The 24334-nt window shown below is 39.3% G+C and overlaps 1 protein-coding gene across 8 annotated transcripts; it reads right to left on the minus strand.

The window, feature by feature from the left end:
• Nucleotides 1-24320, minus strand: ktn1 (kinectin 1). Of its 8 annotated transcripts, none has more exons than XM_028000314.1 (35): nucleotides 24171-24320; nucleotides 18171-18844; nucleotides 17808-17963; nucleotides 17615-17731; nucleotides 16465-16598; nucleotides 16191-16295; nucleotides 15967-16107; nucleotides 15769-15875; nucleotides 15134-15278; nucleotides 13359-13455; nucleotides 13084-13268; nucleotides 12907-12996; nucleotides 12760-12797; nucleotides 12572-12662; nucleotides 11275-11343; nucleotides 11131-11168; nucleotides 10955-11045; nucleotides 10769-10837; nucleotides 10638-10675; nucleotides 9805-9895; nucleotides 9592-9698; nucleotides 9404-9500; nucleotides 9286-9326; nucleotides 9103-9193; nucleotides 8324-8410; nucleotides 6265-6354; nucleotides 6075-6161; nucleotides 5913-6002; nucleotides 5743-5835; nucleotides 4579-4662; nucleotides 4333-4416; nucleotides 2072-2155; nucleotides 1890-1982; nucleotides 1699-1809; nucleotides 1-955 (listed from the first exon to the last, which is right to left on the minus strand). In XM_028000314.1, exons 2-35 carry the CDS (start codon nucleotides 18841-18843, stop codon nucleotides 926-928), a joined length of 3744 nt encoding a protein of 1247 aa, XP_027856115.1. In that variant the 5' UTR covers nucleotide 18844; nucleotides 24171-24320; the 3' UTR covers nucleotides 1-925. The 8 variants fall into 8 exon arrangements, with proteins under 8 accessions (XP_027856115.1, XP_027856117.1, XP_027856116.1 ...); XM_028000316.1 differs by having other exon boundaries at nucleotides 17615-17728; nucleotides 17808-17966; XM_028000315.1 differs by having other exon boundaries at nucleotides 16465-16595; nucleotides 17808-17966.
• Nucleotides 24321-24334: the final 14 nt, after the last annotated feature.

The following is a 24334-nucleotide window of genomic DNA, read 5'->3' on the forward strand; positions in this document are numbered from 1 at the left end:
TTTATTAAGCATCCCTTTTATTAACATCACCCATTACAAAAAGAACAAAATCTTCAGTGTCAATGGACTCAGCCACAATAAAGTAAGTGTTGATTACACACGATATGGGACGCTCATTTCTGAAGTGGTTGCAGTTAGATTAAAAATCTCTTAAATGTGCCTGGTCTTGTATTCCAAACGCTCTTCTCTGTGCAGTAAAGCTGCAGTAAAGGCGGGACAAAAATATGTCACCATGGATACAGTCGTCTGTAGTGACCCATCTCGCATGCAGAGAGATCTACCGACTCCCGTCTTTCCCCAGGAAGTATTGAGCCAAGGTACGCATGGAGCAATCGTGGTGGTTTCTCTTGTCAGTGAGCAAATCAACAGAACAGTGTATTTCAGCAGGTCCTAAGTGGTACATTTAAACAATACATATCTTTAAGTTAAAAGGAAAAGAAACAGAAGACCCCAAAGTTTGTTTCGTTAAGCTGGGACATTTCATTTCTGCCCTCTCCAGACAAAACAAAAATCTACTGTATTTTTCAAAGGTATGTCACAGGAAATTATACAGGTGGATTTATAACAGAGGAATGGTTGCCACACAGTTTAAATAATGCCAGGGGTCATTTTTAAAGTTTGAAGTAAAAAAGAAAATAATAATAATAAATCAATTGATGAAGCTGCAGAAGAGGAGGAATGTGGCTGGAGTGGAGAATTGGAGTTTTGGTACCGTGCTTGGAGTGTTAGGAATAAAACAGAACCTCTGCCTGCTCCTTTGTAGGCCGTCAGACAAGAGGCCATCTACAGTACAGTTGAAGAGGAAGGGTACAGGGTTTGGGAGGAAGTGAGCAGGAGTGACTGTGTGATGCGGTAATGAGGAAGCTGAAGTTTGCAGGCTGTCTCTGTATTGCAGTCAGTCTGTCTGCATGGTGGCATCCTCTCGTTATACCTTCTGTTGATCTTTCTCAATCTCCTGGAAGAAAATAAACTGATTCAGGCTGTGCATTCAACTATGTTGTTAGAAGCTGATAAAACAGGAGGATGTTTAGTAAGCAACACATCTTAATTCTGACTTTTCATTTACAGAAGGAGTCTTAAGTTCGGCCCGTTTCAGCTGAATTTTATATTCAGACGAACTCCTAATTTAGCCATAAGAGCAGTTCTTAAGGATAAGTTGTTTATTAATGTGATTTTTTTAATCTCAAGAATACCTTTGTATTGTTTGCAGAAAATCATAATTGTGAATAAAGTTACTGGTAATACTTTGAAGATGCACAAGCTCCTTGTCAGTCAGGGTGCATTTACACCAGCCCTGTTTAGTTTAATAAAACTCTAGTCAATTAGCCTAGAAAGTCTGATTTAATGGGGGTGGGGGAGAAGCATCAAAACCTTGGTCTCCGTTGATGTGTACTATAATGTGGTTCGAATGCATAAGTGAATGCAAGTAGACCAGAGACCGCTCCAAAGGCAGGAAGCAGACCATAGCACAGGGCACTCTGAGTAAATACAACCAAAACAAACGCTTGTGTCTAACGTTAGTGGGAGAAATGTCTTGTGGTTTTTCTAAGAGAACAGAAACCTGCTTGTCTTTTTAGCAGCTGATAACTCAGTGGAAAGGTAAAGAATCAGATTTTTTTTAAATAAGGCCAGTGTGTTTTAGCAGATCTTATTAAAGCTGCAGATGCAGTGCAACATTTTGTCAGGAAGGCAACTCACCCCCTGTTGTCCCTTAGCCAGTTGCTGGCTGATCGCATTGAGCAGCTGCTGCATTTCTCTCACTGTTTGATTCAGTCCTGCAGTTATTCTCTCCTTCTTGTCAATCTCCTCCTGTCAGACAAACATCAGCTGGTTTAAAGCAGATGCTGAACCACTAACTGTTAACACTACTACTCTTAGGAAACACTTACACGTTGTGATGACAGGCTGGTGTTCTCTATCAGGGCAGTGTTTTCTATTAGTTTTGTGAGTTCACTCTGGATCTGTTCAAGAGACTGCTGGGCCTGAGTGAACAATAACAATGATTATTAGCATTATGAACTGTGGTTTAACTTTGTGTGAGCAGACGCATGAAAGAAATTAGTGCCATTACCTTGTACAAGTCTCCAGCTACTCTTTGCCTCTCTTTTTCCTCTGTCTCCAACCTGGACAGCGTCTCAGACAGCTGGGTTTTCAGCTGAAGACAGACATTAAGCTGGTTTCTCAGATTACACAAGAAGAATCAAAACAGCGGAGACCCACAGGTGCATCTCAAGATTACTTAAATGATTTGATAGAGAAAGTATTAACCACACACAGAATGACACATGTCAATACATAATTTCTATGAACTTTGATGATTTTAGCTTATAGCGGATGGAAATCTCAAATTCAATTTCTCAAAGCTGCGGGAAAGATACCAGTTGTCCACCAGACGGTCACTAACACACTGGACGAGAGGAAGCCAGAAAAGGTCATCACTAGAAAAGCTAGTTGAACACAGTGCTGTGTCAAAGAATATTAATGACAAGTTAGGTGGAAGGAGAAACTGAAAAAAGTGTGGTAGAAGAAAATGTTAATTGAAGACTTTGTAAGTGATTCTGAACTGCAGATGAGGACACATTCAGGATATGGACTACAATGGTTAAATTCCTCGTTTGAAGTCATTCCTGAGTCAGAAACACCTTAAAGTGTCTTACATGAGCTCAGAAGATTTTGCATTTCATTTGGAAATCAAAAGTCTGGAGGAGTTTTTGGCTTTTCATTAGCTATTAGCCATAGTCATCCAAATGCTGAGAAATATATTAGTGTGTAATAATTCTATATAATATACTGGTTTTATTTGAGTTGATATTCAAATTTATTAAAACCCACGTGTTTGCAAAATATCATGGATATGTTAAAATGCCCATGACGTGGTAGTCTTTTAATGAGTGTGTTCAAACGCAGAACAGCACTATGTCAGTATGACCTTGTAGTAACAGAGGAATGATGTCACAATCCAAAAAGTCCAGTTTGTGTAACTCGCACACTGACAGGATGCTTCAGACATTTTAACATTACACACCGACTGATAGTAAAATATGTTCCTGCAAGTCAGGAAGGTCTCTGCTGAAGTCAGTCATTCCATGATCTTCAAAGCTAAAACTTTATGATTGTTGTGCAGTTTGATATTCAGATGTCATGTTAATTTCTTCATTCTTTGGCTGCAAAAATGTTATGTATCAGCTCATCTGACGTTTGTGAAATTCCAACAGTTGTCAGGAAGAAGAGCACATCAAGTAGTACTGCTATTAGTTTGAACATTGCCATTACAGTTCAAAACAAGGGGTGGATTTAACACATAATGGTGAAAAAAATCTCCAGGAACCAGTTAAGCAACAGACAAAATTGACAAGAATAGTTTGAAGATTGAGGCTTTAGTTAATTACTGCGGTGACCCATTTTTGGCATCTAAAGAGAAAATGTTTAGTGGTGTGAAAAAGATGAGTAGAATACAGATGTGGAAAAGGAAATGTTAGTATCACAGCAAGTAGAAGGAGGATCATCATTCAGGATCTTATTTCTTTAGTTTTTGTTGTTCAGGATGTTATAGTGCCTTGCAGAAGTATTCATGCTTCTTAAACTTTGCCATATTTTCTCATGTGACAGCCACAAACTAATGTATTTTACTTGGATCTGAGGTGTTGTAGTATGCGTGTATTCAGTCAATATTTTTGTAGAAATCATTTTCTCTGTAATAACAGCTGCAATCATTAGCTTTTCAGCATATGGTGATGTATGCTACCATCGGCAGAAATATTTGTATATTTATTCTTCCTTACACAACCCCTAAAACTCAGTCAGATTGGGAGGAGTGTATCTGAACATCAATTTTTACATTTCTACATAGATCAGATTAAGGTTTGGGCTTTGACTATGCCACTCTACGATGAACATGCTTTGCTTTAAACAATCTATTGTAGCGCTGACTGTATGTTTAGGGTTTTTGTCTAGGTCAAATATGAACTTTGCTCCAGTCTAAAGCTTTACTGATGTTTTTAGTTCACCAATGTTCCAGAACAAATTGCACAATTGTAATATGGAGAATAAAGTTTGTATAACGTTATGGGAGATGATTTTTTAATTCAATTTGTTCCAGCAGATTATATTTAAAGTTGTTTAAAGTAAAAGATAGTTGATACAAATGCATGTTGAAAACCATGTCAAAATTTTCCTTCTACTGAAATTTTGCATATAAAATTCCAACAAAGTAAAAAAAAAAAGTAAACATACTTCTGCAAAGCACTGCAGGTTAGCCCAAAGTTATGCAGCAGACAGTGAAACCCAGAGAGGCGCTAAAGAAGCTCTAGCTAGAGCATCATCCATGCTTACCACAGCCAGCTCCTCATTCTGTCTGAAAGCCTCTGTATATGAGCCATCAAGTCTGGTCTGCAATTCAGTCAACAGATCTTTGAGCTGAAATTAAGTTTGACATGTCGTTGTTTAATGGAGGTCTGTGGGAAATGATCCAGAGTCTAAACAGTCAAACTGGATGATTGAGGAATAATCTTGTAGCTGCAAAACCCTTCGAATGATCAGAGAGGAACAGGAGGAACGTTCAGTTCAGGTTCTGCTCACCTCTCTCACTTCTGTCACATACGTAGCGCTCTCATTCTCTGCCCTCTCCAACTCGGACTCCAAGTGCTGCTTCTCTCTTCTTAGCTGCACCGCAAACAGAATTACAGAACAATTAAATGAGAAAATGCACAGAAACGGTGAAAGTTTAGACAACAGTAGTGGACTGAAGTGGATTATCCAACTCTGTTCAGTAAATTGGAGCCAGATTATGTCACCAGAAAGGTCAAAACACAAGTGGATCGTTAAGATACGCATAGCCACAATATATCGGTTCATCCATTCTCACACACAGCGCAGCTTGAGTGAGATCCTATTCTTAATCCACATGGTTTGATAGCATGTTGGTGGTCTTGAAAGGCTTTTCAAAAAGATTTTTTATGGAAATTTTGGATCATTTTCCAGGAGACCACTTGTGAGGTCAGACACTGATGTTGGACAAGATGTTTTTGCTCTGGACTCTTGAATTTTTTAAAATTATTCTGGAGAACACAACTCCTCTGGTTTTGAGTCCAGATGACATGCTTTACACCACACATCTGAGACTCAGAGTTGTACTTGGAGATAAAAGGCTCAGATGCAACTGCTCGTCATGGCAACCTTTCCTTGTAGCTTTCTACACGTTGCTCTTCAGCTAATCTGAGATTTGAATGATTTTGGAGATCCAGAGGTGCAGAAAATTGGTGATCTCCACTCACAATGCACCTTGGCATTCACTGACCCTGTGATTTCAAGAGGCCTACCGCTTTGTGACTGACCTCATGTCATTCCCAGTCATTTCCATTTTGTTGTAACCCCACAAACCATTGAATGTGGAATATTTTGAATTGACGACTCCAAGTGGATTCCCACTTATTCCACAGTGGGAATCTGTGTATGCCTAAGAGTAACGCATTCTTTCACAGATATTTTTAAAGAAAAAGAGCCTGCATATCTAGGTTCTGAACGAGGGAAGTGGTCCAGAATGTATCAATATGTTTGTTTCTACTTTCATTTTTTCCACAGCTTTTGGATGCAACAAAAACAGCAACAGTGAAGGAAGCTGTAGATTTTCTAACTTTTGTCAACTTCGACTAAAGAGAAACAAACTGGAAAAAAAGGAACACACACATCTGTGCTGTAATCTGTAATAAGTAGAGTATTTTCTTTCTAAGCCCGAATACACACCTCTCTGACATCTTCCTGCGATTGTTCCAGCTTAACTTTCCAGCGAGACTCCTCCTCCTCGACGCTGCTTTGCAGGCGCTGCAGGATGCCCTCCTGTGGACACAGCAGGAATAAGACCTCAGTTGGAGGAAGCTCTCCGCATGACTTCAAGACTCAAAGAAACATCTTACCGTCTCTGCCAAAACCTTCTTGTACGTCTCACAGTCCTTCTGTAAAATTCTTTGGGTTTCCTCTGCTTCTTTCAGTTTCTCAGCTAATTCCTGCAGGATTTATTTACTCATTCAGATATAAAAGGATTGCTGGCAAACTTAGGCTTCCTACTTTTAACTTACCTCTGACTCCTGTGACGCTTGTCTAGCCTGTGCGACCAAGCTTTCAGCCACTGCAGTCTCGAACCTCTGTAACCACTCCTGATGGTTCTGAGGAACAATTTGTGGTAAAAATTCAAGTCAAACATGGCAAATGAACAAGAAGATCTGAAGCAAAATAAATCTGAAGGCAAAAACGCAGCGTTGTCGATACCTGTTCAGAGGGCAGAGGCACGTGGGGCAGAAGTCTGTGCAGAACATCTCGACACTCAGCTTGGGTTTGTGCCAGCGTTGCTTGGCTTTCCTACAAGCAGAAAGTACAGAAACAAAAATACAGACAGAAAGAGCGTTGAGAACTATAATGATTTGATTCAGGCGATGCGGCGACAGGGCCCTCTGCACTTATCCTCATGTAAACCAATAATTTCTTCAATCATTTTCTAAATTAATTTCATCAGTGTTGTAACTAGAATCAACTTGTTTTAATAGATAAATTAAGCATATGTTACCCCATTTGCACCTTTCAGCAGGCCCATGCTTAGAGACCAGGAGAAATATTTTATGGAGGCAAACTGCATTGAGTTGCTAAGAAAAGTAATCAAAGGTAATGCAATTAATTGCAAACTTAACTGAATATTAACTGATATTAAAACTGCTGCATTTCAGCCCTGCCACAAATTGAGCAGGAAGCATTTTGTGGCAGAGCAGCCAATATCGCCGTCATTCTGACTCGCTGAGTCAACCAAAAAAAAAAAAAAAAAACAGACATTTTATCACATAACCAAAACCATCAAGTTTAGTTGTTGTTCAGAAAGTTTCAAGAGGTACAAGAAAGTCAAATCTAAAATATGATTTGCACAAGAAATAAGATCTGCCACCAGTGCAGAGCTTACTTAGACATGGTGGCGGGAAAGTACGAGACCAAAACGGCCACTTTTTATGAAAACCACAAAGCAGAACAAAGAAGAAAAGATAAATGCTACCGTGTCACAGCAACAGTGTAATGCCATCATCCAACAGAATAGATTTGTTTACAATCTTACTTCAAAACGCAAGCAATGAGTACAGAATAGTACTGAACAAATTACAGTCCCTTTAATGTCTGAATTACAGTTTTGATTAATTTGATATATATATATATATATATATATATATATATATATATATAAATAATCAACATATCAAATGCGAATAGTAAAAAAATAGAAATAGAAAAATAATGAATACTGAAATCTTTGTAAAGGGGTACATTTCTGTTATTTTCTCAAAGATTTTGTGGCCATAACTAAACACAAAACTTCAGAGTTTAAGCCTCACATTATCTTTCATGTTCCTGAATAAGTAAATAAATGATTCTGCCTCCTTAAAAATGAACAAATTAACTCAAAGCTTTTCGATGCCAGCAGCCCATCACACGTCTGGGCTCCTGGCAATAAGCTGATGTCACTCACTTTCACTCTCAGCAGTAACACTTAGCAAAGCTGAACAGAACTTGAACCGTCTGAAAATACACAACAGCAACCCAGAAAGTACCAAAAGAGCCAGGCTCAGACTAGAGAACGAGCTTTCTACTGTACCACAGCTGCATTGTGATGTCTGGGCGAGTGTGCTAACCTACTGCTGTAGGAGGATGGCAAAAATATACACACATCACTGCAACTGCAAATGGAAACAGCTATCTGACTGCAAACTGACCTGTGACTATGCAAAATGTAAGGTAAACTTAGCTAAAACATCCAGTTGCACCAGTTTGTCTTGATGATGATCTGACAGGATTTCTTTGTGAGTACAGGGCTGCTACATATGGATTAAACATTTTGAAAGATTAAACAAAATTAAAAAAGAAAAAAAATGCATTGTAAGGAGTCATTTTTGATTAGTTGGCAATATTGGAGAAAACATGCCATGCTTAATGACAAGAAGACAGAAATAAAACATGAATCTTGAGCTAATGACATCTAGTGAATGACTAAGTCACTGCACACTCATTGCCTGTCGTTTGGTTTAGCAAAGCTTCAGAAAAATACTGAAAAAATCTGACATGCAACAAGAGGATTGATCAGATTCGGGAGCTGGAATTAAAGCCAATTAAAAATAAGGCCATGAAAAGAGGAGAGAGAGCAAAAGTAAGGTAAACGAGTATGCAGTGTTATCACAGATGATGATGCAAAAAGAAAATATACAGGGTCAATTATGGCAAAACACAGACATTTTGGAGGGGAATGCATCAGATTGGATCTAGAGTGAATCAGGACTGAGATGAGGTGTCGAACCTTGACAGCTTTGCTGAGTTTTCCTTGAAGCATGGACTCGGTGGCTGACAGAGCCTCCATTGCACTCCAGTTTTTCTCCCGAAGCTCCTGTTTTACAAAGTCAGCTCCAGAAAGATACTACTTTCAGTTTAGCCTCAGGGAAAAAGCACTTACTGACCCCTAAACAAAGCCTGATCCAGAATGATTTCTTACATTAGAGAAAAAAAAATCTAACTGCTAAAGAAACAAGAGGAGAAGAAATTCCAATCTTCCTAATGTATTTGTCCCAAATTCCAATAAAGAATACCAAAGTTTTGTGGTTGCAATGTGCTAAAATGTGGGGAGGGTCATGAGGTACAAAACTGCATCTACAGAGTTCTTAATGTGAAAATCATTTATCATTGATGCTTTATTAACAGAGTTTCTAAAATTCCGAGTCATTCACAACAACCAAGCCTGCTGAAACTGGATCCAACAGTGAGAACGACAGGAGGAGACTGGAAGCTCTCTTTTGCAATGCTCAGCTTAACAAATCCAAATCAAGGCAAAAAAGATACTGATGAGTCCAATTATGCTGGACTCCCTAATTTTCCTACAGAGTACATTCCAGCTAAGAGATTCTAGCTGAACAGAATAAAAAAAGCAAACAAATTGAGAATAAGTGGCAGTGGAAAACAGGAACTATGGAAATATGCAGTGTTCAGACCTGAGGAGGGGGAACGGTTGGTGGGAACATTCAGAGGACAGGGGGAAAAAGTTTAGTGTTAATGCGTTATAGGTCAATACTGCAGGAAACCTACGTTGTTCTTTTTTCTGTGAAGCTCCAAAGCGTCCTTCAGCTCTGCCAGCTCCACCTGCAGATTGCCCACCTGACTCTCCTTCTCAGAGAACCTGCCAAACAGAACAGCCTCTGGTTTTTAAAGCTATTCACTATTCTCAGTATAAACTTCTTAAACCTGAGAGAGTGGCATCGCTTCACTTACGCTGCGAGGAATTCAGGGCTTGGTGTTGCAGAGATGGACCGCTGTGTGAACAAGACAGAAATGAAAACAAAATATCTTCCGATAGCAGTCATGTTTGGTTTATAAAAACCTTCCTCACCTGCTGTTGTATCTGCTCCACTTTCTCACTCAGATCCTTTGTCTTTACCTCCAGCTCAGTCTGAAGCTTCTGAATTTCCTGGTCCTTTGCCGCTAACCTGAAGTTCAGAGTTTCTCCATTATGGTCAGATTTGGGAGGTGGGGGGTGTAGAAAAATGGAATTCAATGTAAAGAATGAAGTCAGCTCACTGAGACTGGAGTTGCTGAATCTTGATACCATAACTGGCTGTCTCTTGCTGCTTCTGTCTTTGCTTCTCCAACTCCTGCTGAAGAGCAGACAACTGCTGCCGTAGAGTCTATGAGATACAAGACGATAACACGAGCTCAAAACGGGAACAAAACTACACTAATGACGGTCGTCTGTGAAAAATGCTCAAATTGTTGTTCCGGAAAGGCCCAAACCTCAACCGTCTTCTCCATGGTGGAGCTCCTGGCTTGTGCTGCTTGTAGACTCTCCTCCACCGATTTCAGCTTCACATCTTTCTCTTGGATTCTAAACATCAGTGACACAAGAACAAAAAAATAACTTTTACAAACCTTACAGAGTCTCCCAGCATTACCAAATACACTTTTTTCAACCTTACGATTTAAAACAAAAAGAGTAATCTTTTGATTAAGCCATAAAAAAAGAGCCAACCCACATGCTGTAGTAAAAACCATCAGGTGATCATTTGTATAGTACGGATACAAGTCAATACATCATAAGACCTTTTAAGCTACGTCATTTAATGGCAACTAAAAATTTATATTTTATTTCCCCCCATATTTCTATATTTATATTCAAAATGTCTGTATACTGAGAGCATAGTGGAACCGAAGTTAAAGTCTTGTTTGCTTGCACAAACTAGGCCAAGAAAGCTGATTGCGAGAGATTACTGGCTGAGGTCAACATGTCAAACATCTATTGATGTTTAAAGATATAATGACTATAGCAAGTGGTTGCGTGTGTTTGCTAGACAAGAGAAAGTAACTCTAAGCCTACATCTCTGGTTTATGCCTACACTTGGTACTTTGGACTTTCTGATAATGATGGAAATGTCACTCAGCCAGATGTTAATAGGATTGCTGTTGCAACTTTCATGCAAATATTAAAAAGGTTTAGCTACAAGGACAACACATTCAGTTCTCCTGAGATTATCAGAAAGGAATGTGTGGATTAATGGAGCTTTTACAGGTCAGGAGAACCCAACTCGTTACAAACCAGTAAATGTTAGAATTAACTTGATTGATCTTACTTTTTTTGGAGTTCTTCCACTTTCAACTCTGATGTAGCCTGTGGTTAGAAAACAATACAATAAACATGTAAAGGGACAAAAAAAATCTGTTAATCATTAAAAAAAACCCAACTAAATAAACCAGATCTCACCTGTTCCTCCTTCTTTTTATTAAGGTCATCTATTTCACGCCTTAGAGCTACATTCTCTTCTTTCACAGTCTGCAGTTTTGGGGGGAAGAAAGTTAACATTATGATTTAAAAAAAAAAAACAGGGAAAGAGATCAAAATGTCCACAAATTAAAAACATGCCTGTTCTTTTCTAAAAACTGGCATTACCTTCAGCTTCGCCTCTTTGTTGGCCACTTCAATCAGCCCCTTCTCCAACAGTCCCTCAACTGTTTTTATGTTCTCCTCTTTCTCTTGGACACTGCGGAGGAAGCAGGTTTTCACTATAGATCTTTTGTTTCATAGACAAGTCACCAGCAATAAAAATATGTTTTTTCCACACCCACCTCTTCTGGATCTGGTCCAAGGCCAGCTGGGAAGCTTTCTGAAAGGGGAAGAATCAAAGCCAATATGTTTAGGTGTGTAATAAAGAAGAATAATGTAAGGGGCATTTAAATGTGTTTAACAAAAAAAACAAAGCAGCAGCTAACCTGTTCAGTAATCTGTGCCTGCAGATTCAGAATCTCCGCCTTCAGCGACAAGTTCTCATTGTGCAAAGTCTAAAAGACAAAACAGCTCCGTGGATTTCTGAAATACTCAATACATGAACTTTGTCAAATTTGTCTCATTAAACCATAAATTTCTGTTTCCATTGGAATTTTATGTGATAGATCAAAACAAAGTGGTGCATCGTTGAGAAGTGGGAGAAACGATTTTAACACGCTTTATGAAAAGAAATCTGAAAAGTGTGGCACTCATTTGTGTTCAGTCCCACTGAATCAATACATTCAATAATCACATTTAATTACAATTACAGCTGCAAGTTTTTTGGCATAGTTTCTAGATGTGCAAAGCCAATAGAGATAAGAACACAATATGCCTGTCACTATAAGCAATAAATCAACTAATAGTATGATGAACAGGTTTGATCATTTCCATTTGCATGACTGCTTTTATCATGTCTCTCTTTCTACCAAAGACTGGATGACAAGTCGTTTCAGTCTAGTGCATTGGTCTCAATCAGCCCTTTTCTTGAAGATAAATTTTCTTCACAGAGACTACAGATTCAATTTTATTTGTTTTGGTTGGTGTTAAATGTTCTTTAGAAATTAAAATTTATTGATCTTTGAGAGGCTGTACTTTCATTATTATGCTTTTACAAGTATATTACTTGAAAGTGGTCTCATATAACAATAGTATCTACATCAATAACTTCAAGAATATGTTATCAATTTATCTTCCAGCAAAACTTGTTCTTGTGCCAGGCCTAGTTGGGATGCCGTTTTAAAACCCAACCCATCTTTAGATTTCTCTACAACGTTTTCCTTAAGTTGTTTGATACATTCTCTAACAAATATTTGAGACCTCAATAGGACACCTGTATTTATACAGAGTACAGATGAGACAGGTTTACTCCATTTACCAATAAGTTGGTTTCTGAAGGCAACTGGTTGAACAGATGTATCACATTACAGAGGTCTGATTATAAATTATTGGCACACTTTTATATTTTTTTTTATTGTGTTGTAAAAAATTTTGATATCTATGCATCCTTTTCCTTTCAGTTCTCAATTATTCTCAGTGTATCTCATAATATTCCAACAACCTACAGAGAAATTCATGGTTGCTAGATGAAGCAAAGCGGAAAAAAACCCTAAGAAATGTGAATAATCTTGCAAGGTGAATGTCAACAAAATGTCTTCCCAGCAGGTAGAGAACATTGTGATAAACTGCCTACAGACTAACCAGTGACATGTTAGCACAGGAACCTGAAGCTTTAAAACATACCTGCATGTTAGTTTCTCTGTTCGCTCCGCTGCTCCTCTCAGCATTCAGAGAATCCTCCAGACTCTTCCGCTGCAGCTCCTTTTCAGACAGCCTATGTAGAGATAAAAATATTCAAATACAAAAGATCACTGTAACGATCTCTGATGCCAACACATTTGGTGCAATACGAGGGTAAAAGACTTGCTTACAGCTTCTGTAGCTCCTCAATGTGGGACACATGGTTGGCCTAAATGTTGAACAGAGAAATCTCATTAGCCTACTTGCACTCAGATATGTAGGTTTTAATCTTATTGCTTTCAAACGAGAAAGAAAAGACAGGTAAAGATGGCCCACACCTGTGAGGAGATCTGAGCCTGCAGGTTCTCATTCTGGGATTGTTGTGCTTCGTTCTGAGCCTGAAGAGCTTTGTTCTCATTCTTAAGTTCCTAATAAAAACAAATTGGAAGAGTTATTTCCAGATGGAGTGTGTGATTTATTTTCAGTCATATTCTGAATTGGTCATAGCAGCTTACCTGAACCTGGGCCTGCACAGTTTCATCTGGCACGCTGCGCTGGGACATCTCCATTAGCTCCAACACCCTCCGCTCCAGCTGCTCTTTGGAGAGCATGGCCTCATTCAGGTTGCTGTGTAGAGTCTGGAGTTCCTTGTTTTTGTTGTTCATCTCTGACTCGGCTGCCAGAAGTTGGCTGTGAAGCTCTTTTAAAAGAAAAAAAGACATCAAGTTACTTCACTTGAACAGGACTGAGAATATATAAATGTTTTATGTGTGACAGGATGTTTAGCAACCTTGCTTAGAGGCCTGAAGTTTCTCTCGTTCAGCGTTGACATTGTGAAGGAAGTTCTGCAACTCTTCCCAGCTTCGCTTGGCATCCTGTAACTGGGCCTGGGAATGATGAGGAATCAAGCAACTTTATAACAAAAGGCATAGCAGAAGAATGTTTGTTTTCTTACATAAAGCATCTCAACATCTTTGTCTTTATAAATATTAAGATTTCCAGCATCTCAATGCTAATCTGTTTTATTCATTCCAAAACCAGTTTTTTATTTGGATCACTGACTGTTGAAACACCCATATGGGCCCAAGTTTCAACCACCCAGATGTTGATTTTGATTTTCTCTCCCATTTTGTGCATTGTCCCAGTGCTACGGGCACTAAATTAAGTTAAATTTGACTCAGTGGTGCCGCTTTTCTTGCAACATTCATTTAAGGATTGCCTTGTGCCTTGGTAGCTTAAGAGTTCTTCATAAATATTTTGACCCATTTCTCTTCATCCGATGTGACAGTCTGGGTCAGATGAGTCAAACAGACACAATCAGGCTTTCTAAATAGGACCATAATAGGCTTCTGAATCGGCTCTGGCCTCAATCCAACTCAAAATGTATCAACCATGTCTAAAAGCCAGAGCTGTACCAGGAAAACGTTTAGATGACTGGTCAAATAAGAAAATGAAATTATGTTCATGGCAACAAAAAGTGTGTAGTTGAAATGCAACATGCTAAAAGATATTTATCAGAATATAAGCTGTACTGACCTACTACTTTTAATACCTTTAACTAAATAGAGAGATTCTTCTACACAGTCAAAATGGACACCCAGTTATTTTTTTAATTCAGGAAAGTTGTTGTATAATCTTTACACTTTGGAGAGAGAATGGCTCAAACTCATCTCTAAATGCTCAAGAGTACGAGAGTAATACCTAATAATAAGTAGGGCTGGGTATTTATCACACTGTATTTATCATAATAATTTATTGTTATAAGAATTTTGATTTATTGTTGTCCTGATAAATTCCAATTAATGATGTTTAAAATCCCCAAATCTGTCTGTATTGCCGGGATTATTAGCTTTACTATTTTCTCTACTGTTTATCCAATTAGAACATTAATAAATACCAATAAACCTGAAAATATTATTAAAAGCACTTAGTATATCCAGTTTGGTGATACAAATCACACTTGACTGGTATCCTAAAGAAGCATATTACAAATGGGAATGGCTTTAAAGGTCAGTATTTGTGTTTGTGCGGCTCTGATTGATGTGTCACAGTCACAATTATACAGTTATCTAAAAAAGTAATAAATAGTTGTATCACTTTTATCATTATAGCAATGGTAACACAAAATATCAAGATAAACTTTTAATTCATATTGCTCACTCCTAATGATAAGTACATGTAAACATCTGAGTGGGAATGTATGTAGACCCCTTTAAATTGCCTCATTGAGGTTAAAATCTGTGAAACCTAAAGCTTGGTATACCTCTGAAGTTCACTGAAAAGACTTGTCTGCATCAAGCCAACAGGAAGGGTTGATCTAAGTATTTTACAGGAACAAGTCATGTTTATACAAAGCTTCAAACATTCCATCTTCTTAAGCAAGCAAACCCACCCATCTCAGGTTTTGTTTCCCACAACCCACTCTTGGACTTTTACTACAGCTTCCCTCACCACTTCCCCACTAATGCTGCCACACCCACCGACCAGATCTGAAGCTATGCTGCACTCTTCTGTGCCGAGGGACCCTGGAGCAGAAGGTAAACACACACATCTGGCTTAGCGTACCTCCAGCTGGGACACGTTCTGCTTGTAGCTGACCTCCAGTGACTTCCTCTGGTGTTCCTCCTGCTGCAACTTGCTGTTGTTGTCTGCCAGTTCTTTCATCAGGCCGGCATACTCGGAGCGCAGCTTGTTCAGCTCTGCAGAATTCCTGTCAAGAATGTGATGCGAAAATTGCTCATGGGGCAAAATTTTGGGAAACTGCCGAAGAAGCAAATTATCAGCAACCCACTAAAAGCATATTTCAGTGTGAAAGGGGTAGGATATATTGGATATTTTATACGCAAAGGCAGATCAATACTGATTTCCAACAAGCATATAGGGAAAAAAAAACAAAAATAGAGTCACCTTCAGTGGTACTCTGCAGAAATGTTGGTAATATTTGAAAGGTAAATACAAAGTGACACCTATGTAATAAGTGTAAGATCCACTGATTTAAATCATAATTGTAAAGCACTTCAGGAAGGCCTGAAGCCTTTAATGCTACAAAACTGTCACAGAAATATCATTATTTGGAAATCATTTAGTAATGATTTCCAGGTTTTTCAACTGCATACAAATATAGTACACACTTTAAGAGAGTGTACTATAATTCAAATATTGAGATTCTGACAGATTTGACCCTGAAATGCAGCACTGACTTGCTCTCCATCTGAGTGGTGGCTGAGCTGACAGCGTCCCTCAGGATCCCGTTCTCCTGCTGCAGCCTAGTGATTTGGGCTTCCAACTGCTCCCTCACCTGCTGAAACTACATACAAACACCATGCAATGGGTTACATTTAACATCAGTTACTAAATTAAAGCTATTTTACTGAACAGAGGAGAACATCAGGTTTCACCGATTTTTGCATATTCTGTAGCTCCTGGTAGCTGCCCTGTGCTTTGGCCTGCATGCCGCCCAGCTCCTTCTCCATTGCGACTCGCTGTTCTCTCATCATGGTCTCCATTCTGCCAGTTTTTTGTTTCTCAAGCTGAAGCTCCTAAAGCATAAAAAAACACAAGGGAAAGCTCAACAAAACAATCCGTACCTTATAAGTAAAGGATTCTTCAGAGCGTTTCTGACCTGGCTGAGCTGCTTCACTTTGTCTTTGGCGATGGAGGATTCCTCCTGCAGAGTTACGAGAAGTTTCTCTCTCTCCTGGGCCGCCGGGTCGGGCCTCGCTGTGGACTGGAGGTCACAGTGATAGAGGAGAAGTGAAAAGCAGACAGGGGAAGTTCAGTAATGATTTTCAGGTTTTTCAGATGCATGCAAATATTAAGACATGCCATTTGTCATAGCTGTGTGGTTTGTGGTTCGCTGTTCTGTGTGAACCACAAAACAGTAAGACAAATATTACTTTGTGCCAGGCATCCACGGCAGAAGGGTTCTTTTCTCGGAGGAGAGCGATCACACTGATAGCTTCCGCTTCTGACAAAGCCAGGTTGGACAGACCAGAAAGCAGCTCCTTCAGTTTCACTTCTGTGTTCCCTGCTAATTCACAAAAAGGTTGCTGCTGCAGTTTATTTATACAATAAAAAGTCTGTAAATGTTTTACAGATAATGGAGCTTTAAACTCTGTTTGACTGAGCTACAAAACCTAACCACACCGACAGATATTAGATTGCAAACACTACATTGAACAACACCAATAGAAGAACTATTAAAACAAAAATGTTATGATGTAAATTATTATAGGAAAAAGACCTGATCTGACAGTTAATCAGCACACAGATATTGATATGCTAAAAGAAAATAAGCTGACTGAATCTGTCGGATCACAGAGTGCTCAGCCAGTTAGGTTTGATGAAAGTTGAGTGGAAGGAAAACATATGGTTGAAAAATGTGCAAAAAAAGGAATTTGGAATAGGAAAAAATATATATCTTTAATAGAGAAATTTCAGTCTATTCAAAAAATGTTCAATCGTATATAACCTCAGAATTTAGCCGCAGCTGAAAAATAAAATCAACTTCTCCACCACCAGTATATGACAGGGTCCCCTAAATCTGGAAACATCACACTGAACTTCAAGCTACTTGAAATGTGAGTTTTTCTACTCTTCCTCTTTAATACGGCAGTTCTAAATGAAATGCAAAACTTTCCTTTGGTCTGAATATCAGACTGGACCACTGAGCATCAGTCCAGCTCTTAGCCAACACTCATCATGCCTCTGGTTTAGCAGTGGCTTAACACAAAGAATGTAGCAGCTGCAACTCCTGTTCTGGAAAGGTCTGTGTGCAGTGACTCCAGCCACAATCAAGTCCTGTAAGCTCAAGAAAAGGTTTGTGCACCTTTCTTTACCAAATGTTTTCCTTCCACTCAGCATTCCATGAATATGGTTGGAGACAGCGTTTTCATAAGCCAAAATTCACAGGAGTCAACACTTGAATTTATAATTCTGTGTGAAATAAATGTAGGAGCTTTACTTTTGTAACCTAAATTAATGAAATAAACTTTACTAGCCACAGCTGGCCAAAAAGGGTAAAAAAAAATCTAAACTACTTCTTACCTTTATCAGTCTCATTCTTCTGTTTCTTGCCAGATGCTTTAGGTGGTATGTCGTCATTATGAGCTGCCTGGTGGTTGGAGGCTGATGCATCTCCCAAAATGTGGGTTTCCTCTACTACTGTTTAGGGAAGAAAAGATTTAATCTATAAACTGACATCTGACTCAGATAGTGAGATCGTTTTGATCATTTTTACCATGCTCTGTCTTCTGCTTTTTGGCAGAGTTTTTCTTTTTGCCAGTGACAGCAGTCGGGTTGACACCGTCAAGAACTTTGGTTTCGGCCACAGAAGGAGCTTCCTTTTTGCTTGGAGCTGGAGCTTGCTCTGCTTTCACCTCAAGCTGCTGGACATCTGCTTGAAATGGAAAGAAAATTTAGGAAAACACCTTTCAATCATTTACGATACAGACCGATTCATCTAATATGGAAATATTAGCACAGTCAAGCATATATTGGTTTAAAATCTTTGTGTCAATATTGGGATGCACTGAAACTTTGATATTTACACTCAAGGCTATCCCTTGCTAAACCAGGCTAAAAACTTCACATATTTACTAACCCGACTCCACTTTCTGCTTCTTCCTGTCTTTCTTCTTCCCAGAAGTTTGGGGAGGAGTTTGAGTTTGAACAGGAGCCTGAACAGCTTGGACCTGAACCTGTGTCTCCATCTGGGGAGGAGGTGGGCTCATCCGTTTGCCTGAAGTTGGAGACGTCTCTGTCTTGTGGCTGACTGGTTTTGAGTCGTTCACTTCTGACTCCTCTAGGTTGGAAGCTGCTGCAGCAGCAGCTTTGGCAGCAGCCTTGGCAGCCTTCTTCTCCTTTTTCTTCCTCTCCCTTAGTCCCGAAGTAGTCTCTGGAGAGACTGAAACTTCGGCAGCAGGTGCAGGTGGGGATGGATCCGGGGTAACCACAGGTTCAGGTTCCTCCTCTGCCTCCACGTTAGAGCCAATGACGTCAGTCAAGTCAAAATCCCGCAGGTCTTCTTCAGACTCTCCTCCACCTCCACCACTTCCCCCACCGGCAGCTTCCTTCTTCTTGCTTTTCTTCTTTTCGTTCTTCTTACGAGAGTCTGGCTTGGTCGGCGGCAGCTTGAGGTCTCGCTTCTGCCGAGCCAGCACCTCATCGTAAGAGGTTTCCTTCATGAAGAGCCAGAAGAAGAGGAACATGAGGGCGATGACCAGCGTGGGGGCCAGGATGAGAAGGTACTGAGAGTCGTAGATATCCATCGCCATTCTAAGGAGAGGAACAAAAAGAACGGTTGGGGTTGGACAGGTGAGACTTCAACAGTCGAGTTTCCAACAAGAGGAGGGTTACAAATAAATCAAAAGTGGTTTTGAAGTGGATAAAACCTGACAAGGCTTCTAGAATAACTTCAAACCTGTAGAAACCCAGAGGAGTGGTCTAGGGCTGAAACAATTGTGATTAATCAACTATTGAAATAATCATCAACTAATTTAGCAACTGATTAATTAACTGGAATGTACAAACTCTAAAAACGCCATTCGCTTAAAAAAAATTCTCACTCTTTATGTGGCATAATTTTGTTTTCCTTGTTCAAATTCACTAAATTATTTCCCATTTCCTAAAACTTGCATTTTCTGAAATAAAATTGTCTCTCTTATTTAAAATAGGAGCCGAGTAATCTGTTTATTTACATCTTTTAATGTATGACTAATATTGTATGTAAAAAAAAAAGCTTAAAAGTTTACATGAAAAATCTGTATAATGTGTCATTTCTTAAATCCAATTAATCATCAGAAAAATTAATAGAATAACCTATCACTAAAATGATCATTAGTTGCAGCTCTAGGGAGAATTATACCACAAACTGATAGCTACAAAAAGCTTTCAGTTGAGGGGCAATATGCTAAGAAACATCAATCCTAAGATTAGTGGAAGAGAGTCTATATATTTGAGATAGTGTGTGCAATTTTAAACCCATGTGTGTCATTTCTGATCATCCAAAATAAAAATCTCAAATGAATCATAAAATGTCTATAAAGTACATGCTTATTTAGACTACATTGAAACCTTAAACCATGCTTTTAGTCTGTTATACATTTTCATCCAACAGACTTGATTTTTGCTCTTTTTCTAACCACATATAAATCTGTGCTTCTGTATGACATTTCTCCTTGTGCGGTGGGTCGTTGTTTATGCTAAGAGGGTGGCGAGTGAGAACTGACCTTACCCTATCTTAGCGATATGATCCAATTAGAGCACACTGCCCCTGCCAGACAGCTTAATGTCTTCATTACATACTGTAAGTTCACAGAGGGAACAGAGAGAACTGAAAACTATTCTGTTAAAGCCAAAAATGTTAAACAAATATTAAAAATGTCAGCTTCTTTCATTCAGACTGAAACAGGAACAAAATAGGTCAATACCATTCAAAAGGCAACTAGGGTAACATTCGTAGCCTACGTTCTCATTTAGCCACTTCCCTGCCGTTCGGCCTCCATAAGGACAAGCCCCCGCTGTTCTAAACTTATACTGGATTGGATTTGAAAGGGGCAAAAATATACCGACATGAAAGTGTCAGAGGCTGAACACCGCTCCAGCTGCAGCCGGGAACTTCAGTCCTTTATGCCAGGGGAGAGGATGTTCATCTGTTACATTTTAGATATCTCTGAGGACACAATAGCCTCAGTTGTAATCAATTTAAAATCCACAAAACATATTCTTCAGAAAAATGTGCCTTTGCTCTTCCTAGTGCCCACTCATGTTCTAGACTCAAATTTTTAGAGTTTTTTTCCCCCATCAGCTCCTTTTTGGGTTTTGTCAGCATATTCTGTAAATCATGAAAGCATGATGCAGAAGTTAGCTTCAGATTCAGCAGTGTGGTAAAGGGAGAATTATGCCATTTCCATGCAGAATCATTTCTATGTAAAAATATATACCACTGGGCGTGCCGTGGTGGCATAGGGGATAGCGCGACCTATATTTGGAGGCCTTGAGTCCTCGACACGCCCGTCGCAGGTTCGACTCCTGGACCTGACTACATTTGCCGCATGTCTTCCCCCCTCTCCTTCCCCGTTTCCTGTCAGCCTACTGTCATATAAGGGACACTAGAACCCACAAAAGACCCCCTGGAGGGGTAAAAAAAAATAATATATATATATGTATATATGTACACACCACAGGATTTGTTATAAATGGTGTAAGTTACGTACACTAAATAGAGATTTCTTAAACGCACAGAGTGTAGTCTGTGACGAATTCATTATCCCTAAAAATATTAATTCACAAAAAGCTCTGGCTTAAAAATTTTATCCAAAAATTTATACTACATCCGACTTTTGATTTTCATTGATTTTTCTCAAAATTACAACTTTATTCTCTAATATCACGACTTCATTCTGATAATTAAATTACTATTACTCGCTAAATTACAGTTTTTCCTGTTAAAACAATGCCAAAAATCTCTTTTGAGGTAGAGAAGCTGATATAGAGGGAACGGATATAAATAAAGCATTTTTAAAACATGAGAGAAACAGAAAAAGAAAGTTAAAGTCTGTTTAAGTGTCGTATCGTCAACAGTGTAAAGAGTCTGATGAGAAGTGACCTGAAATTCTGTACAATCCAGTCAAGAGCTGTGGCCAACGTTCAGCATAGGAGTCAGTGTCGTAGAGCAGGCCTTTAGTAATTTGGATTAAGAAGATTACCCATGATAATAGATTTAAGAATAACTTTCCACTGCAGGGCTTCCTGAGCACCGACAGGCTTAGTCTCACAGTGCAGCGCTGATTGTGTTTCACTCCTGCCTCCAAAACCTCTGATCACATTTCACAACAGAAAAAGAGACATATAATTAGGTCTGTTGCAAGCTTAGCTTTGTTTGGCTTTAAAACCAAACTTTTCATTTAAAAAAAAAGGAAAAACCTAAATATTTGCCTGCAAAGCTATTCTAAAGTGCTTTATAGCTCAATCAGATACATCCTGATGCTGGATTTCAATAGCGGTTTAATTAACTGCTGACTTGGTCTGAGTCGGGACTGACATCCATTTTCTTTAAGGTTTAACCTTCTGGTAGTCTGAACCCAACCAAAAATATGAGATTTTCTCCTATTTATCTGCTATTTATTCATCCAAATACATGCTCCCTACTTTTAGATTGTTTTTCACCTAAACAGAAGAGCATCAAAATGTTTGGTGTTTGTAGACTGAAAATAAATGCATTTAAATTAAGATAGAAGAAAGATCCAATTTTTCGGAAACTCAATTGCCAATAAATAATTACGGCTAATTAAAGAATATTTGGGTGGTTCTGATGTCTGGTCCATCAGTAACTCTGTTGTGGCACATTTATGTACTCTTCCTCTATGATCCGTTTGCCTTTTAAACAGCATCAACCCAGTGATCTTATTAAGGAGTGTATAATTTATTTAATGACTCTCTCATATTCTTACAATTATAATTGGGTTGCTTTGCAGAATAGAAAAGTGAAGGAGCCAGTTAAAGTGCTCCTAGATGCCATCCTGGTGAGACGTTTCAGGCACATACCACCAGGAAGAAAAGAACCAGATGAAGACCCTGGACAGACTGTATGGACTTTCTATAGAAAACATCTTCCAAACTTAACTTGTAATGTAAACTCTTTCAAACTGTCAGTAACCCTTGAAGCAACATTGAATGTTGGCACAGAGATGATGGGTGGAGTAGGTGGTGTAAAACTCCCAGGCTCGTTTCCTTTCGCTTTCTTCTCACTTGTCTCCCAGTCCTGGGACTAAGAATGGAGATTTCATGCGTTCCCTTATGGAGCTGGAGCCTCGTTCCAGCATCAAAATGAGCCTGGAGGACAAAGCCCTCTCGGGCTGTTGGCTCCCCGGAATCTACCCACTTGGCTGGCCAGGCCTCCTGATTTGGCAGGCGAGGACACAGAGGCAAGTCCTGATAACTATCCTGCATGAAGTCCAAAACAAGGCCATGCAACACTCTAAAGTTAACATCTCTGAACTGGCAACAAGATGCTTAAAAACACTAACTAAAACAGTAGAATAATAAGTAAATATTTGCTTAACCTGGGCCAATGAATGAAAATTAACTAAACCAATTGAGTTTTACGCAGAAACTATTTTAAAAAAACAACAAAAAAACAGGAGTTTTAGGACTTAAGATTACTCTAACCATTGCTACTAAATCAACACCATATTACAGTTGAAAATAGGTCAGTTACTAAATAAATTTAACTGCCATTTATGTATACTTGTTACTATAGCAACATATGTTCCTGTTACTATAGTAACATTGCATTTTTGTCCTCTTTTGTTTTAAATAAAAGGACAGTTTTGTCTCAAATTGTAATGCAGAAAATTTGATACAATTGTCAGACCATGGCTACATACAAACTGTACAGTGTGTTTTAATACACTCATACAGAGACATGAACTCCAGTCAGAGAAAAAGCTCTGACGCAAGGTAGATGATAATGTTCTATCTTATCAATAATCCGGTTCATAAACTGAATGAATCAAAGTACACGGTATACGTGCTTGGTTATGGAGGAAAACATGAACAAATCAGAAGCAGTGCTTTCATTTTCTACTGTACCTAGGCAAAGCAGCCTTGAGAAATAACTTATCAGTAGATAGGGATCAGATAAAGGGAAACAACGAGACAAAACAAACATCTTAGTCAGAATGGAGGAGAATTTCAATTTTTGTGCTTTTTAAGTTTCTTAAACTGTCACTAAGTAGATCCTGGTTGACTTTGCAATGACTCCAAAGTCCCCCTAGCATCAAAGAGGCCTAAATGTCACAAGGACTCATGCAGATATGAAGGGTTTGGCAGCACACATGTCACTCAGTGTAAATACCAGAAATAGTTTACAGTAGCTTAACTTGTCTTTGACACAGGGTGGTATCCTTTACACCACCTCAGCACTCTCAGGTGCAGTACTAAATGTGCTAGCTTGCTTGGTCATGCTTAACATTAACCGCAGGGCGAGTGATGGCAGTTGGTTCCACGTCAACTCAGAAGCTACACTCCAAAAAACGAAAAAACTATGAAGGCGTCTTATCTTCCTGGTGTGATACTTTCTACGCTATGAAATTAGTCACCAGAAGCAGCAAGCAAGATTGCTCACAACCTCACTTCCCCAAAATGTCCTGGCAGGGCTTGTCCTGTGAACCGGACGTGGTCAGTATGAATGACCTCACTTTCTAAATTTTCTTTAAGTTCAGAGGGACTATGAATGAGCTAGCTAATAGAGCTAACTAACGGTTGACCACTACCATGCTAACCGGTCAGTCAAGTTTAATACACCGGAAATATTTGTTACTATAAATGAGCTGACCAAGACAGTGAGTAGGAGGAATAGTTTGGCTCCCACTCAGAAACACTCATTCCTCTCTGGAGGCGTGGACCTCTTCCCTGACAGGCCTCGTACTATCCCAGCCTCCTTCTCTTTAAATCTCTGACCCGGCGCACTGCTTCACTCTTCCGCTGCGGCCCGTTCCCAGGCCTGCGTGAGAAGCTAAAGAGCAGCTCTGACCGGGACAAGCGGTTATTCTCACCAAAAATTACCGATAACATCTAGGGAAACCGCAGTCCTGAGTACCTGTGGCTTCAGTTGTCTGCTTCCGTTGCTAGTGGTTAAATGGCGTTGTTCTGCGTTGACTCTGGCACACTCCCGACTTCCCAGGGCAGCTCCAGCCTGGCTTTCTCCTGTGCTTTCCGTCACACTCTCTGCTCTGCTGTTTCTGGTTTGCGGGGGCGGGTCAT

Source organism: Xiphophorus couchianus, chromosome 19 (assembly GCF_001444195.1).
Source record: "Xiphophorus couchianus chromosome 19, X_couchianus-1.0, whole genome shotgun sequence".
Taxonomy (NCBI): domain Eukaryota; kingdom Metazoa; phylum Chordata; class Actinopteri; order Cyprinodontiformes; family Poeciliidae; genus Xiphophorus; species Xiphophorus couchianus.

Excerpts from the sequence above, each read along its gene's own strand:
- ktn1 (XM_028000313.1), bottom strand. The coding sequence starts at position 18,843 with ATGGCGATGGATATCTACGACTCTCAGTACCTTCTCATCCTGGCCCCC. Across the intron at positions 12,997-13,083 it reads CTGTGCAGGCCCAGGTTCAG|GAACTTAAGAATGAGAACAA; the intron begins GTAAGCTGCTAT and ends TGTTTTTATTAG. Across the intron at positions 9,501-9,591 it reads ATTCAGCAACTCCAGTCTCA|GTTAGCGGCAAAGGACCAGG; the intron begins GTGAGCTGACTT and ends TCTGAACTTCAG.